At 52.2% G+C, this 15391-nt stretch overlaps 1 protein-coding gene across 5 annotated transcripts in view; it reads left to right on the forward strand.

The window, feature by feature from the left end:
- The window catches only part of DMBT1 (deleted in malignant brain tumors 1), a 69188-nt gene that overhangs the window by 27727 nt on the left and 26070 nt on the right, over positions 1 to 15391 (forward strand). For 3 of the 5 annotated variants that reach the window (XM_055424464.2, XM_055424467.2, XM_055424465.2), the window contains 18 exons: positions 185 to 508; positions 920 to 946; positions 2352 to 2384; positions 3442 to 3765; positions 4502 to 4531; positions 5151 to 5177; positions 6202 to 6525; positions 7279 to 7308; positions 7893 to 7919; positions 8999 to 9322; positions 10083 to 10112; positions 10684 to 10710; positions 11798 to 12121; positions 12534 to 12560; positions 13157 to 13189; positions 13971 to 13997; positions 14605 to 14758; positions 15052 to 15254. In XM_055424464.2, coding sequence (XP_055280439.2) covers positions 185 to 508; positions 920 to 946; positions 2352 to 2384; positions 3442 to 3765; positions 4502 to 4531; positions 5151 to 5177; positions 6202 to 6525; positions 7279 to 7308; positions 7893 to 7919; positions 8999 to 9322; positions 10083 to 10112; positions 10684 to 10710; positions 11798 to 12121; positions 12534 to 12560; positions 13157 to 13189; positions 13971 to 13997; positions 14605 to 14758; positions 15052 to 15254 — 2295 coding nt within the window. The remainder of the gene's footprint in view (positions 1 to 184; positions 509 to 919; positions 947 to 2351; positions 2385 to 3441; positions 3766 to 4501; positions 4532 to 5150; positions 5178 to 6201; positions 6526 to 7278; positions 7309 to 7892; positions 7920 to 8998; positions 9323 to 10082; positions 10113 to 10683; positions 10711 to 11797; positions 12122 to 12533; positions 12561 to 13156; positions 13190 to 13970; positions 13998 to 14604; positions 14759 to 15051; positions 15255 to 15391) is intronic. The other 2 variants (XM_088842402.1, XM_088842401.1) reach the window with 2 other exon arrangements.

A 15391-nucleotide genomic window follows, 5' to 3' on the forward strand; every position in this document is an offset into this window, starting at 1 on the left:
GCGCGGTTCTCTGACACAGTCCCTGGTGGGTCAGCGATGATGGCCAGACTTCAGTCAAGTGCTCTCGATAAGGAACAAGATCTAGACTCAGTCCCTTTCCTCGGAAGATATCCAAATCACACTCAGACAACAGGACTGCTTCCTTCAGGAGACAAAGAGAGTGACTTTTCGTGCCTCCTTCCAGGAACCGAGTCGGGTTTGGCCCTGAGGCTTGTGAACGGAGGTGACAGGTGTCAGGGCCGGGTGGAGGTCCTGTACGGAGGCTCCTGGGGCACCGTGTGTGACGACAGCTGGGACACCAACGACGCCAACGTGGTCTGCAGGCAGCTGGGCTGTGGCTGGGCCATTTCAGCCCCAGGAAGTGCCCGGTTCGGTCAGGGCTCAGGGCCCATTGTCCTGGACGACGTGGGCTGCTCAGGGTACGAGACCTACCTGTGGAGCTGCTCCCACAACCCCTGGAACACACACAACTGTGGACACAGTGAGGACGCCAGCGTCATCTGCTCAGGTGGGTTTCCACCACCTGCATTTTAGTGAGTGATTTTCTCCCAACAAGAGCTCTTCTTTGCACTGGGCTGCAATCACACTGAGCTTCCATGGAAGATGGGCTGTTTCACAGACTCCATCATTGATAGAGGTCAGTCCTGGATTTCATAGATCCACTGCAGCCTCTTCAGTATTGGACCCCCGGAGCAGGGGGGTGATTATAGGTTGGAAGAGCAAATTCCCCTCAGACTTTAATTGTGGAGACTGATGTCTGAGCTTGGTATTTCATATTCAGTTCTCCTGGACAAAACCCAGGCCGCCCTTTTCAGGCCATGGAGGGCCCAGGCACTCAGCATCTCTCTCTCAGGCACCTGATGGGTTTCTTACATTGAGCCTGGGTGCTCAGGCTGATCATGCTTCCTCTTTCTTGCAGCTGCACAGATCACCTCCTCCACTCCAGGTGAGTCCCTGCAGCCCCACCCAGCCACTCCCCTCTCTGGGATTCCAGCTTCATTTTTCCAGAAGGAGAAGAACAGCAGCTACCTGGGTAGTCATTTTCCTCTGAGGACTCTGGAGGTTGTCTGTCAGGGAATGTTTAAGAGTAGGATTCCTGTGTCCTGTTTCCTATCTCTCTTGAACCCTCTGTTCCTTATCAGTTCCTGTCAGGAGCGAGAGGAGTGACAAGCCACTCCCAGGACTGAGATCATAGAGATGGGATGCTTGCATAGAGTTTTCTTCATTAGCTTTTCCATATGGTGAGAGGGATTATCTCTGACCCTCTTTTGATATGGATCGGAGAAGGCAATGGCAAGCCACTCCAGTACTCTTGCCTAGAAAATCCCATGGATGGAAGAGCCTGGTAGGCTGCAGTCCGTGGGGTCGCTAAGGGTCGGACACGACTGAGCGACTTCACTTTCACTTTTCACTTTCACACATTGGAGAAGGAAATGGCAACCTACTCCAGTGTTCTTGCCTGGAGAATCCCAGGGACGGGGGAGCCTGGTGGGTTTCTGTCTATGGGGTCGCACAGAGTCGGACACGACTGAAGTGACGCAGCAGCAGCAGCAGCAGCAGCCTTTTGGCCTTATGGTCTCTGTTGCTCCTTGTTTCCTCGATAACTTGTAATGTCTGGTCTTTGATCTTTATCTGAAGAAGCTACCTTGTAATGCGGTATATCTACTCACACAGAATTCAATAAAGCACCCTTGTTCCACCAGAGACTTGGGTCCCCGTGTCCTTCTCTCTCTCTCTCCATTTCTGGCTGATTCCCTGGAGTGTGAAGGCCAGCTGCGTAACCCAGGGAATATTAGCCTCTTTCCTTCTTTCACTTTCTTATCGTTGACTCCGGACCACCAGGTTCCAGTCCATTAAAGGACCCCAGCGGCTGTCCAGTGACCAGTGGACGCCCCAGGACCAGGGCTGTCACTCAGCTGTCCCTGGAGGGACCTCTGGTCCCCTGCCACCTCCTGCTGCCTGTGGCTGCTCAGAGCTGCTATGAGGGGAGACAGGATTAGGTCCTCTGACCGTTTCTATGAAAATAAGTGTCCCAGTCATGCCATGCAGAGCTGTGACCGTGCTAGAAGCATGACCCAGTAGCAGACTCACAAATGTCTGTCTGTTAAAAAATTCCTTCATGTTGAAAGCAATTCCCAAAATGATCCTTTGGCCACAGTGATAATGTGTGATGTTGAATAAGACGGGAACTTCTATGTACTGATTCCATATGGCCAGTTACATGTAGGTGGGAATAGTCAGGGTCCTGAGATGACCTTATTAGGACAAGGATTTATTTCCCCACCAAAATGATGACCAAGGAATTTTAAACTTTTCAACAGCATCCTAAAATCACTTGGTTTTCTTTCCAGATTGGCGGCCCCCACCAACGACAACCACTCACAGTAAGTAACACATTTTTCCTCCTGACCCACAGGCCTTGGGTTTCACTCCAGTCCACAGACATGGCTGCAGTTCTTGCCTTTTGGGTCCAGGTTCTGAGCTGACCACCTCATCTACTCTGGAAGGTTGCCTTCACTTGCCAGAGTTATGGATAAGCTTTAGCTACGAGTTGTGCCATATGTTACTCAGAATGCTTTTGTTTGCAAGTATTAGGATGGCCACTCACACTCTCTTAATTTGGGGTGGTGCCACGGCTTACATATCCAGGATACTGAGCTATAGGGCAAGCTTCAGGTATAGCTGGATCCAGAAGTTCCAATATTCTTTGTCCGAGCACTTTTCTGACCTCTGCTTGGTTTTGTTTATGAACTTCACTGTCAGGGTTCTTCCTGTCAGGGGGCTCTTGTCAGCCAAAGTCTCCTGCCACAGGAGGAAAGAGTCTTTTTGTTCTCGATGTTGAGCTGACAAGTCCTGGAGGCATTACGAACAGCTTGCTGTCATCTCCAAGTACTCCAATGATATTCAACAATTCCAAGGTTATTTCAGGATTCAAGCTTAAAAAAAAAAATTCAGGCTATACTTTGTGAAAGTATCTGAACGTACTTAGTGGAAAAGTCTTCAGAATCACCTTGGCCTGATGGAGTGGGTTCCCATGTAAGGGTGAATGATCGAACTCTGCACCTTGGTGGGAACTGGGAAGCTGTGTCAGGGGTCTTCTGTTAGAGGCTCATTCTTTCACAGAGGTCTGGGATGTAGGCTGCTGACGTAGGCTGAGGGCTTCTCCTCTTCCCACCTGCATCCTGAGACTGGATTCAGACCCTGAATTGCTGAATTTGGGGATGCCATCGGAGAACCTGCAGAGCTAGTCCACTGTCCATAGTCAAGGTTTCTATCACACAGCCATTGGAGGTAAACAGTAATGAACATGCTCAGTCAAGTCCTTACAGACATCACTACCTAGACCTCAGCAGCCTTTTCCTGGAGGAATTCTGAATCTCAGTCCTCAGTGCCTTTACCTTCAGGAGAAACAGGAGGCTGACTTTTCCTGTCTCCTTTCAGGAACCGAATCGGGTTTGGCCCTGAGGCTGGTGAACGGAGGTGACAGGTGTCAGGGCCGGGTGGAGGTCCTGTACCAAGGCTCCTGGGGTACCGTGTGTGACGACAGCTGGGACACCAACGACGCCAACGTGGTCTGCAGGCAGCTGGGCTGTGGCTCGGCCATCTCAGCCCCAGGAAATGCGCGGTTCGGTCAGGGCTCAGGGCCCATTGTCCTGGACGACGTGGGCTGCTCAGGGTACGAGACCTACCTGTGGAGCTGCTCCCACAACCCCTGGAACACACACAACTGTGGACACAGCGAGGACGCCAGCGTCATCTGCTCAGGTGGGTCTCAAATAAACTGGGTGTGGTTCCTTGCTTACATTCTGATCCCCTCGAGAAGCCTTCCCTACATTTCCCTTGAAATCCTCTTAGTGCTTTGCTTATTCAGTATATTAGCTTCTGTCTGGCCCCTGGGTGTGTAGATGGAGAATTAGAACAGAAACACAAACTGAAAGTGACATATGCCCTCTGCTCCACGCCACAGTGCAAACCGAGGCAGAGAGCAGGTGTGCCAGGAGATCTCTGAGCAGAGGTCATGGGCTCTGCTGCCGGTGGCCCCGGTTCTGCCTCCTGAGTCCTGGACCATGGCCCTTCCAAGGAACTGGGAAGCACGGTCTGGGCACCAGGTCTGCTGTGAGCAGGGCAGTGGCCCCTGTGTGACCTGCCAGGCACCACCTTGTCATCCCCTAAGGTCAAGCCAGACAGATCACACTCGGGACTTGACCTGGAGCTGGAGCCCTGTCTCACTGCCTCAGTGGATCCATAAAAGCTGTGAGGCTGACGATTGGCTCCGGGTCCACTGTGTCATCAAGACACTGAGTCAATCACCTTGATGTTGGAAATAAGGGGTGCTGAGCTGCCGGGACCCCTCAGGAGCAGCCTCTTTGGAGGGTTGAGGAGGCAGAGGCCCCGCCCTCCATGGACTGATCCCTCACCTGCTCTGCATCTTAGCGTCACCCCTTTGCCCCCGTGGGGCCCCTTCTGTGCTCTGTGTCTGACCTGCCTTCTCTCTCCCCAGCTGCCCAGACCCAGTCCACGGTTGTGCCAGGTGAGTCCTGCTGCCTTTTGACTGCGGGATGTCCCCTCCCTCGTAGTCACCCCCATGGCCCTCAACCAGTAGCCCCAGGAGGGGACTGTGGAGGTTTTCCACCTCTCAGTACCTGCCCTGGTCATTCTAGAGCATTCTAGGGTAATAGGTCATTCTAGAGTAGATGGTTCCAAATGAGCCATAACACAGGCATCCTCTGGGCTGGCTCAGTGATTTCAGGACTTCGTGGCTACACAGTGTCTCCCCAGAGCTTTGGGTGACAGGGTGGTGTGTCCTGGGGTCATTTCTGCTGGAATGCATTCTCTGGACCAAGAGTTATGTGTATGGGGAGGACAGAGCTTTTTCCTGTCCTCCACCCCAGATGCAGTCTAGGTGATGCCATTACCAAGAAGTACCCAGTCAGCAGGACATGCTGATGGCCCTGTGGGCTGTGCCACCTCCTTAGATGCGTGTGTGCCTTTGATGACATGATCTGGGCTCACAGAAAACTCTCAGAAAAGGCTTCTTCTCCCTGTACGTGGAGCCTCTCAGATCCCACTGTCCTGATCCCAGTCATAGGAACTAGACCCACTTTGATTCTACTGACCTTCTTTGTAATCCTGCTTTGTTTCCCCTCCAGATTGGTGGCACACGACACCTGAGTACGGTAAGCATCACTTGGATCCAGGTGAACTCTGTGTCAATGTCTAAATCTTGGGTTAAGGCTCTGTGTTCACCACCTCATTCAACGTTGGGGATTCCCTCTGCTCACCAGAACTGTGATATCCTTCAGCTATCCGTTACAGAATGTATTAGTTTGGCTGTTTTAGCTTGCAAGTGGTAGGATTTCAACTGACACTCACTTAAGCTGGATGAGGACCCAGTTATTTTCATGTCTAAGACATTTATTGGTAGTTCTATCTTTAGATACAGCTGGATCCAGAGGTTCCAAGACTACCTGTCTGATCCACTTTTATACCTCTGCTGTTTTATGTGTTTGGGCTTCACTCTACTTCCTGTCATGGGGGCAGGGGTCAGCCCAAGTCTACACCCCAACAGGAAGAAAGAGTCCCTTTGTTCTAGACCTTCCACTGACAAGTCTTGGAGAGACTGAGCGCAGCCTGCTGGCAACAGGTGCCTTCCCCCAATCATCTCCATGTGCTCTGGTGATAGGCAGTGGGTCCATGATTTATTTTAGATCCAGGCTAAGTTTTGCGTTTGAAAAAGACATGGAAAGGGTTCAGTGGAAAGCGAGCCTTCAGAACAACCTCGGGTCAGGTGACGTAGAGACCCGAGTCGGGTGAGCAGCAGAAAGAGGCAACTGGGTGGGGGCTGGGAAGCTGTGTCTGGTGGTACCCTGATGCATGGGCTCCTGTCCATCTCAGGGGTCACTAGGGATGCAGGACGTGGGCACCCACTCCCTCTGGCATCCCAAGGCTGAGCTCGGCTCCTGAATTCCTGGTGTTGTGGGGAACCAATCAGAGAATGTGCATAGCTCAGCACACAGGCGCGGTTCTCTGACACAGTCCCTGGTGGGTCAGCGATGATGGCCAGACTTCAGTCAAGTGCTCTCGATAAGGAACAAGATCTAGACTCAGTCCCTTTCCTCGGAAGATATCCAAATCACACTCAGACAACAGGACTGCTTCCTTCAGGAGACAAAGAGAGTGACTTTTCGTGCCTCCTTCCAGGAACCGAATCGGGTTTGGCCCTGAGGCTTGTGAACGGAGGTGACAGGTGTCAGGGCCGGGTGGAGGTCCTGTACGGAGGCTCCTGGGGCACCGTGTGTGATGACAGCTGGGACACCAACGACGCCAACGTGGTCTGCAGGCAGCTGGGCTGTGGCTGGGCCATTTCAGCCCCAGGAAGTGCCCGGTTCGGTCAGGGCTCAGGGCCCATTGTCCTGGACGACGTGGGCTGCTCAGGGTACGAGACCTACCTGTGGAGCTGCTCCCACAACCCCTGGAACACACACAACTGTGGACACAGCGAGGACGCCAGCGTCATCTGCTCAGGTGGGTCTCAAATAAGCTGGGTGTGGTTTCTTGCTTACATTCTGATCCCCTCGAGAAGCCTTCTCTACATTTCCCTTGAAATCCTCTTAGTGCTTTGCTTATTCAGTATATTAGCTTCTGTCAGGCCCCTGGGTATGCAGATGGAGGATTAGAACAGAAACACAAACTGCAAGTGACACATGCCCTCTGCTCCACGCCACAGTGCAAACTGAGGCAAGAGAGCAGTTCTGCCAGGAGGTCTCTGAGCAGAGGTCATGGGCTCTGCTGCCTGTGACCCTGGTTCTGCCTCCTGAGTCCTGGACCATGGCCCCTCCAAGTAACTGGGAAGCACGGTCTGGGCACCAGGTCTGCTGTGAGCAGGGCAGTGGCCCCTGTGTGACCTGCCAGGCACCGCCTTGTCATCCCCTAAGGTCAAGCCAGACAGATCACACTCGGGACTTGACCTGGAGCTGGAGCCCTGTCTCACTGCCTCAGTGGATCCTTACGAGCTGTGAGGCTGACGATTGTCTCCGGGTCCACTGTGTCATCCAGACACTGAGTCAATCACCTTGATGTTGGAAATAAGGGGTGCTGGGCTGCCGGGACCTCTCAGGAGGAGCTCTTTGGAGGGTTGAGGATGGCAGAGGCCCCGCCCTCCATGGCAGAGCACGTGCCCAGACTGACCCCTCACCTGCTCTGCATCTTAGCGTCACCCCTTTGCCCCTGTGGGGCCCCTTCTGTGCTCTGTGTCTGACCTGCCTTCTCTCTCCCCAGCTGCCCAGACCCAGTCCACGGTTGTGCCAGGTGAGTCCTGCTGCCTTTTGACTGCGGGATGTCCCCTCCCTCACAGCCACCCTTATGGCCCTCAACCAGTAGCCCCAGGAGGGGACTGTGGATGTTTTCCACCCCTCAGTACCTGCCCTGGTCACTCTAGAGCACATAGACGGCTCCAAATGAGCCATAACACAGGCATCCTCTTGGGTGGCTTAGTGATTTCAGGACTTTGTGGCTACACAGAGCTTTGGGTGACAGGGTGGTCTGTCCTGGGGTCATTTCTGCTTGAACGTATTCTGTGGACCAAGAGTTATCTGTATGGAGAGGACAGCTTTTTCCTATTCTCCACCCCAGATGGAGTCTAGGCGATTCTATTTCAAGAAGTACCTAGTCAGCAGGGCATGGTGATGGCTCTGTGGGCTGTGCCACCTCCTTAAATGAGGTGTTCCTTTGATGACATAATCTGGGTTCACAGAAGACTCTGTAAAAAGGCTTCTGTCTCTCTCAGACCATGGAGCTTCTCAGACCCCAGTGTCCTGATCCCAGTTACAGGTCACTAGATCAACCTTGATTCTACCGACCTTCTTTGTAATCCTGTTTTGTTTCCCCTCCAGATTGGTGGTATCCGACAACTGACTATGGTGAGCATCATTCAGGTCCTGCTAAACTACCAGCATGCTACGCTCTGGTCCACAGACATGGTGCAGTTCTTGCCTCTTGGGTCCAGGTTCTGAGCTGACCACCTCATCTACTCTGGACGGTTGCCTTCACTTGCCAGAGTTATGGATAAGCTCGACCTACGAGTTGTGCCATATGTTACTCAGAATGCTTTTGTTTGCAAGTATTAGGATGGCCACTCACACTCTCTTAATTTGGGGTGGTGCCACGGCTTACATATCCAGGATATTGAGCTATAGGGCAAGCTTCAGGTACAGCTGGATCCAGAAGTTCCAATAGTCTTTGTCCCCAGCACTGTTCTGACCTCTGCTTGGTTTTGTTTATGAGCTTCTCGGTCAGGGTGCTTTCTGCCAGGGTGCACTTGTCAGCCACAAGTCTCCTGCCCCAGGAGGAAAGAGTCTTTTTGTTCTCTTCTCGATGTTGAGCTGACAAGTCCTGGAGGGACTGTGACAGCCTGCTGGTAATAGGTGCCTACTCCCCCGTCATCTCCAAGTACTCCAATAATATTCAACAATTCCAAGGTTATTTCAAGATTCGAGCTTAAAAAAAAAATGAATCAAGATAAGCTTTGTGTGTGAAAGTGACCTGGATACATATTGAATGGAAAAGTCTTCAGAATCATCTTGGGCTGATGGAGTGGGTTCCCACGTAGGGTTGAATGGCCGATCATGGCACCTTGGTGGGAACCGGGAAGCTGTGTCAGTGGTCTTCTGTTGTACAGGATCATTCTATCCCAGAGGTCTGGGATGTAGGCTGTGGGTTTCCCCTCTTCCCACCTGCATCCTGAGACTGGATTCAGACTCTGAATTGCTGAATTTTAGGATGCCATCGGAGAACTTGCAGAGCTAGTTCATAGTCCACAGTGAACAATTCTGTCACACAGCCATTGGAGATAAACAGTGATAAACACGCTCAGTCAAGTCCCTACAGACATCACTACCTAGACCGCAGCAGCCTTTCCCTGGAAAAATTCTGAATCTCAGTCCTCAGTGCCTTTTCCTTCAGGAGAAACAGGAGGCTGACTTTTCCTGTCTCCTTTCAGGAACCGAATCGGGTTTGGCCCTGAGGCTGGTGAATGGTGAACACAGGTGTCAGGGCCGGGTAGAGGTCCTGTACCGAGGCTCCTGGGGCACCGTGTGTGATGACAGCTGGGATACCAATGACGCCAACGTGGTCTGCAGGCAGCTGGGCTGTGGCTCGGCCATCTCAGCCCCAGGAAATGCGCGGTTTGGTCAGGGCTCAGGGCCCATTGTCCTGGATGACGTGGGCTGCTCAGGACATGAGACCTACCTGTGGAGCTGCTCCCACAACCCCTGGAACACACACAACTGTGGACATAGCGAGGACGCCAGCGTCATCTGCTCAGGTGGGTCTCAAATAAGCTGGGTGTGGTTTCTTGCTTACATTCTGATCCCCTCGAGAAGCCTTCTCTACATTTCCCTTTCCTTTGAAATCCTCTTAGTGCTTTGCTTATTCAGTATATTAGCTTCTGTCAGGCCCCTGGGTGTGTAGATGGAGGATTAGAACAGAAACACAAACTGAAAGTGACACATGCCTTCTGCTCCATGCCACAGTGCAAACCGAGGCAAAGAGAGCAGGTCTGCCAAGAGGTCTCTGAGCAGAGGTCATGGGCTCTGCTGCCGGTGGCCCCGGTTCTGCCTCCTGAGTCTTGGATCATGGCCCCTCCAAGCAACTGGGAAGCACGGTCTGGGCACCAGGTCTGCTGTGAGCAGGGCAGTGGCCCCTGTGTGACCTGCCAGGCACCGCCTTGTCATCCCCTAAGGTCAAGCCAGACAGATCACACTCGGGACTTGACCTGGAGCTGGAGCCCTGTCTCACTGCCTCAGTGGATCCATAAAAGCTGTGAGCCTGGCAATTGACTCTGGATCCACTGTGTCAACAAGACACAGAGTCAATCACATTGACTTTGCAGATAAGGGGTGCTGGGCTGCTGGGACCCCTCAGGAGGAGCTCTTTGGAGGGTTGAGGATGGCAGAGGCCCCGCCCTCCATGGCAGAGCAGGTGCCCAGACTGACCCCTCACCTGCTCTGCATCTTAGTGTCACCCCTTTGCCCCTGTGGGGCCCCTTCTGTGCTCTGTGTCTGACCTGCCTTCTCTCTCCCCAGCTGCCCAGACCCAGTCCACGGTTGTGCCAGGTGAGTCCTGCTGCCTTTTGACTGCGGGATGTCCCCTCCCTCACAGCCACCCTTATGGCCCTCAACCAGTAGCCCCAGGAGGGGACTGTGGATGTTTTCCACCCCTCAGTACCTGCCCTGGTCACTCTAGAGCACATAGACGGTTCCAGACGAGCTATAACACAGGCATCCTCTGGGGTGACTTAGTGATTTCAGGACTTTGTGGCTACACAGAGCTTTGGGTGACAGGGTGGTCTGTCCTGGGGTCATTTCTGCTTGAACGTATTCTGTGGACCGAGAGTTATCTGTATGGAGAGGACAGAGCTTTTTCCTGTTCTCCACCCCAGATGGAGTCTAGGCGATGCTATTACTAAGAAGTACCCAGTCAGCAGGGCATGGTGTTGGCTCTATGGGCTGTGCCACCTCCTTTGATGACATAACCTGGGTTCACAGAAAACTCTCAGAAAAGGCCTCTGTCTCCCTCACACCATGGAGCTTCTCAGACCCCAGTGTCCTGATCCCAGTTACAGGTCACTAGATCAACCTTGATTCTACCGACCTTCTTTGTAATCCTGTTTTGTTTCCCCTCCAGATTGGTGGTATCCGACAACTGACTATGGTGAGCATCATTCAGATCCTGCTAAACTACCAGCATGCCACGCCCCGGTCCACAGACATGGTGCAGTTCTTGCCTCTTGGGTCCAGGTTCTGAGCTGACCACCTCGTCTACTCTAGACGGTTGCCTTCACTTGCCAGAGTTATGGATAAGCTCGACCTACGAGTTGTGCCATATGTTACTCAGAATGCTTTTGTTTGCAAGTATTAGGATGGCCACTCACACTCTCTTAATTTGGGGTGGTTCCACAGCTTACATATCCAGGATACTGAGCTATAGGGCAAGCTTCAGGTATAGCTGGATCCAGAAGTTCCAATATTCTTTGTCCCCAGCACTGTTCTGACCTCTGCTTGGTTTTGTTTATGAACTTCACTGTCAGGGTGCTTCCTGTCAGGGGGCACTTGTCAGTTACAAGTCTTCTGCCCCAGGAGGAAAGAGTCTTTTTGTTCTCTTCTCGATGTTGAGCTGACAAGTCCTGGAGGGACTGTGACAGCCTGCTGGTAATTGGTGCCTACTCCCCTGTCATCCTTAAGTCCTCCAATGATATTCAATAATTCCAAGGTTATTTCAGGATTCAATCTTAAAAAAAAAAGATTCAAGCTACACTTTGTGTGTGAAAGTACCTGAACGTACTGAGTGGAAAAGTCTTCAGAATCACCTTGGCCTGATGGAGTAGGTTCCCATGTAGGGGTAAATGGCCAAACCTGGCACCTTGGTGGGAACTCGGAAGCTGTGTCAGTGGTCTTCTGTTGCAGAGGCTCATCCTTTCCCAGAGGTCTGGATGTAGGTTGCCGATGTAGGCTGTGGGCTTTCCCTCTTCCCACCTGCATCCTGAGACTGGATTCAGACTCTGAATTGCTGAATTTGGGGATGCCATCAGAGAACCTGCAGGGCTAGTCCATAGTCCACAGTCAAGGTTTCTATCACACAGCCATTGGAGATAAACAGTGATGAACACGCTCAGTCAAGTCCTTACAGACATCACTACCTAGACCGCAGCAGCCTTTCCCTGGAAAAATTCTGAATCTCAGTCCTCAGTGCCTTTTCCTTCAGGAGAAACAGGAGGCTGACTTTTCCTGTCTCCTTTCAGGAACCGAATCGGGTTTGGCCCTGAGGCTGGTGAATGGTGAACACAGGTGTCAGGGCCGGGTGGAGGTCCTATACCGAGGCTCCTGGGGCACCGTGTGTGATGACAGCTGGGATACCAATGACGCCAACGTGGTCTGCAGGCAGCTGGGCTGTGGCTCGGCCATTTCAGCCCCAGGAAATGCCCGGTTCGGTCAGGGCTCAGGACCCATTGTCTTGGACGATGTGGGCTGCTCAGGACATGAGACCTACCTGTGGAGCTGCTCCCACAACCCCTGGAACACACACAACTGTGGACATAGCGAGGACGCCAGCGTCATCTGCTCAGGTGGGTTTCCACGACCTGCATTTTAGTGAGTGATTTTCTCCCAACAAGAGCTCTTCTTTGCACTGGGCTGCAATCACACTGAGCTTCCATGGAAGATGGGATGTTTCACAGACTCCATCATTGATAGTTGTCGGTCCTGGATTTCATGGATCCACTGCAGCCCCTTCAGTATTGGACCCCCGGAGCAGGGGCGTGTTTATAGGTTGGAAGAGCAAATTCCCCTCAGACTTTAATTGTGGAGACTGATGTCTGAGCTTGGTATTTCATATTCAGTTCTCCTGGACAAAACCCAGGCCCCCTTTTCAGGCCACGGAGGGTCCGGGCACTCAGCCTCTCTCTCTCTCAGGGACCTTTTGGGTTTCTTGCATTGAGCCTGGGTGCTCAGGCTGACCATGCTTCTTCTTTCTTGCAGCTGCACAGATCAACTCCTCCACTCCAGGTGAGTTCTGGCAGCCCCGTGCAGTGAGACTCCTCTCTAGGATCCCACTACTCAGGTGTCTAGAAGAAGCACACCATCTTCCTAGGGAGTCATTTCCCCTGAGGATTCTGGAGGCTGTCCAGTGACCAGTGGAAGCCCCAGGACCAGGGCTGTCACTCAGCTGTCCTTGGAGGGATCTCTTGTCCCCTGCCATCTCCTGATGCCAGTACCTGCTCAGAGCTGCTATGAGGGGAGACAGGATTTGGTCCTCTGATCATTTCTATGAAAATAAGTGTCCCGGTCATGCCATGTAGAACTGTGACCACTTTAAAACCATGACCAAGTAGCAGACTCGCTAATATCTATCTGTTAAAAAAATTCTTCAGGTTAAAAACAACTCCCTAAATGATCTTTTCCCACAGTGATAATATCTACTCCTGAATCAGGTGGGAACATCTATGTACTTAGCCCACGTGGCCAGTAACACTGTAGGTGGGAAAAGTCAAGGTTCCAAGACATCCTTATTAGGACAAGGATTTCCTTTCTCCACCAAAATGGTGACCATGGAATTTAAAATTTTTCAGCAGCATCCTAAAAGCACTTGTTTTTCGTTCTAGGTTGGCGGCCCTCACGAACCGCAACCACTCAGAGTGAGTAACACCTTTTTCCTCCCAACCCACAGGCCTTGGGTTTCCTTTCCCCTGGCTTGGCTGCTGGTCTCTGGGCTGCAGTCAGGGTGCCCACTCTCCAGTGAGTTCAACACTCCTGACTTTCCTGCCACGTGATGTCCCCGCAGCTGATGTCCCAACCCCAGGGGGGCTGGGCCTCTCTCCAGGCTCTTCTTTGTCCTTTACTAGTCTGACCAGGATGAGATTCCTACCTCTAGTCAGTCTGTAGATGATGCTAACCTCCTTTTAGGTCCAACTCCTTGCCTGGGACCCTAGTCGTGGGTCAGTACAGCCTGCTTCACTGCTGAGCTCGGTGTGTCACGAGCAAAAGGTCCGAACAGCCTGCTTCTGAGTTGCCACTGAACCACTGCTCACTACCCAACACTGCTTCCACATCTTTCCTCCGCATCAACATCCCTCCCTCCTCAGTGGGCTCCCTGCAACAGCCGCAGCTTCAGGCTGCTCCTTCCCATGGATCCATTCTATCAATGATTGTGGTCTTCACCCAAAGGCAAGGTCAATCCCTCACATTGAGGAGGGGACATCAAGTTTGTAGGAGTGAAATCGCCCAAATATTTGCTGTTGTTTGTGAAGAGGGATACATGAGATTGATGTTTCCTATTCAGCTCTCTGGTGCAACTCCTAGGCTGCCTTCTCTGGCCATGGAGGGGCCTGGCACTCAACATCTCTCTCAGGAAACTGATGGGTTCATTGCAGCCCATCGCGGATGCTGAAGCTGATCATGCTTCCTCTTTTCTTGCAGGACCCGGAATCAACTTCTCCACTCCAGGTGAGTCCCGGCAGCCCCACCCAGCCAGGTTTGTCTCTGGGATTCCACCTTCTCCGGTTTCCAGAAGGAGAAGAACAGCATCTACCTGGGGAGGCTTTTCTCTCCAAGGACTCGAATCTGTTCCGTGACCAGCTGAGTCCCCAGGACCAGGGCTGTCACTCAGCTGTCCCTGGAGGGACCTCTGGTCCCCGGCCACCTCCCGCTGCCTGGGCCTGTTCAGTGTGAGAGAGAGGATTAGGTCCTCTCATCATTTCTTTGAAAACAAGGGTCCCACTCACGCCATACAGAACTGTGACCATTTTCAAAACAGACCGAGTAGCAGCCTTACAGAGCTTTCTCTGTTAAATACTCCCTCACATTGAGAGTAACCCCCAAAGGATCTTACGGCCCCTTGCAAACATCTGGTGCCAAAAATGGAAAGGTGTGCTGCTGTGTACTCCGTTCCTTTTGGCCAGTCTCCGTGTAGGTGGGAATGGTCAAGGCACTGAGAAGTCCTGCGGGAGGGGAAAAGGACTTCCTGAGGACACTCATCCGGAAGACGATGGCTTGTCACAACACCCCCGGAGACCCACCACCATGGGGATGTTCCTCTCTCTCTGCTCTGCAGGCTCCTTTTCAAGTTGCGGTGCTGTCTTTTACACTGCCAGTGGGAACTTTTCCAGCCCGTTCTACCCACGATACTACCCCAACAATGCCAACTGTGTCTGGGGAATACAAGTGAACCCCGGCTACCTCATAAACCTGGGCTTCGACAGTCTGCAGTAAGTAACCCCCAGGCCACCTGGAGAAGGAGGCGTCTTCCATGGACCACCGTGTGCTTTGAGTTGGGTCCTGGGCTGGGAGGTACCCCTCTCAGGTACCATGGAATACATTTCCGGTTTCTCTGATCCGCACCAGCAAGTATCAGACAATATCGGGCAGTTTTTTGGTCTGATTAAGGAAGGCAAGAAGAAGATCTTAGATTCAAGGACATTTCTCATAAAGTCCAAAATATCTACAAAGTTCATGAGCAGCAGACATTCTGATGTTGACAAGAGTGCCGTTTTCCATACAGGTTGGAGACACAGAGTAGCTGCATTTATGACTATGTGGAAATCCTTAATGGATCACTGAGTAGCAATGCCTCAGCGAGGAGAATCTGTCATTACACCAGGGAAATATTCACTTCTTATTCCAACCGATTGACTGTTCGATTTCGGAGTGACGGCAGTGTCCAAAGCACTGGTTTTTCTGCTTGGTATAACTCCTTTCCAAGAAGTGAGTACAAGGCGTAGAGAAAATCTGTGGTTGTGGGGAAGGGATGGATGCGGATTTGGGGATGAGCAGATGCAAACTACTCCATTCCAATGGGTAAACAGCAAGGTCCCACAGGAGAGAACAGGGAGCTGTATTCT

The sequence above is a fragment of the Moschus berezovskii genome, chromosome 12 (genome assembly GCF_049115385.1).
Source record: "Moschus berezovskii isolate FMDL1 chromosome 12, NW_MosBer_1.0, whole genome shotgun sequence".
Lineage (NCBI taxonomy): Eukaryota > Metazoa > Chordata > Mammalia > Artiodactyla > Moschidae > Moschus > Moschus berezovskii.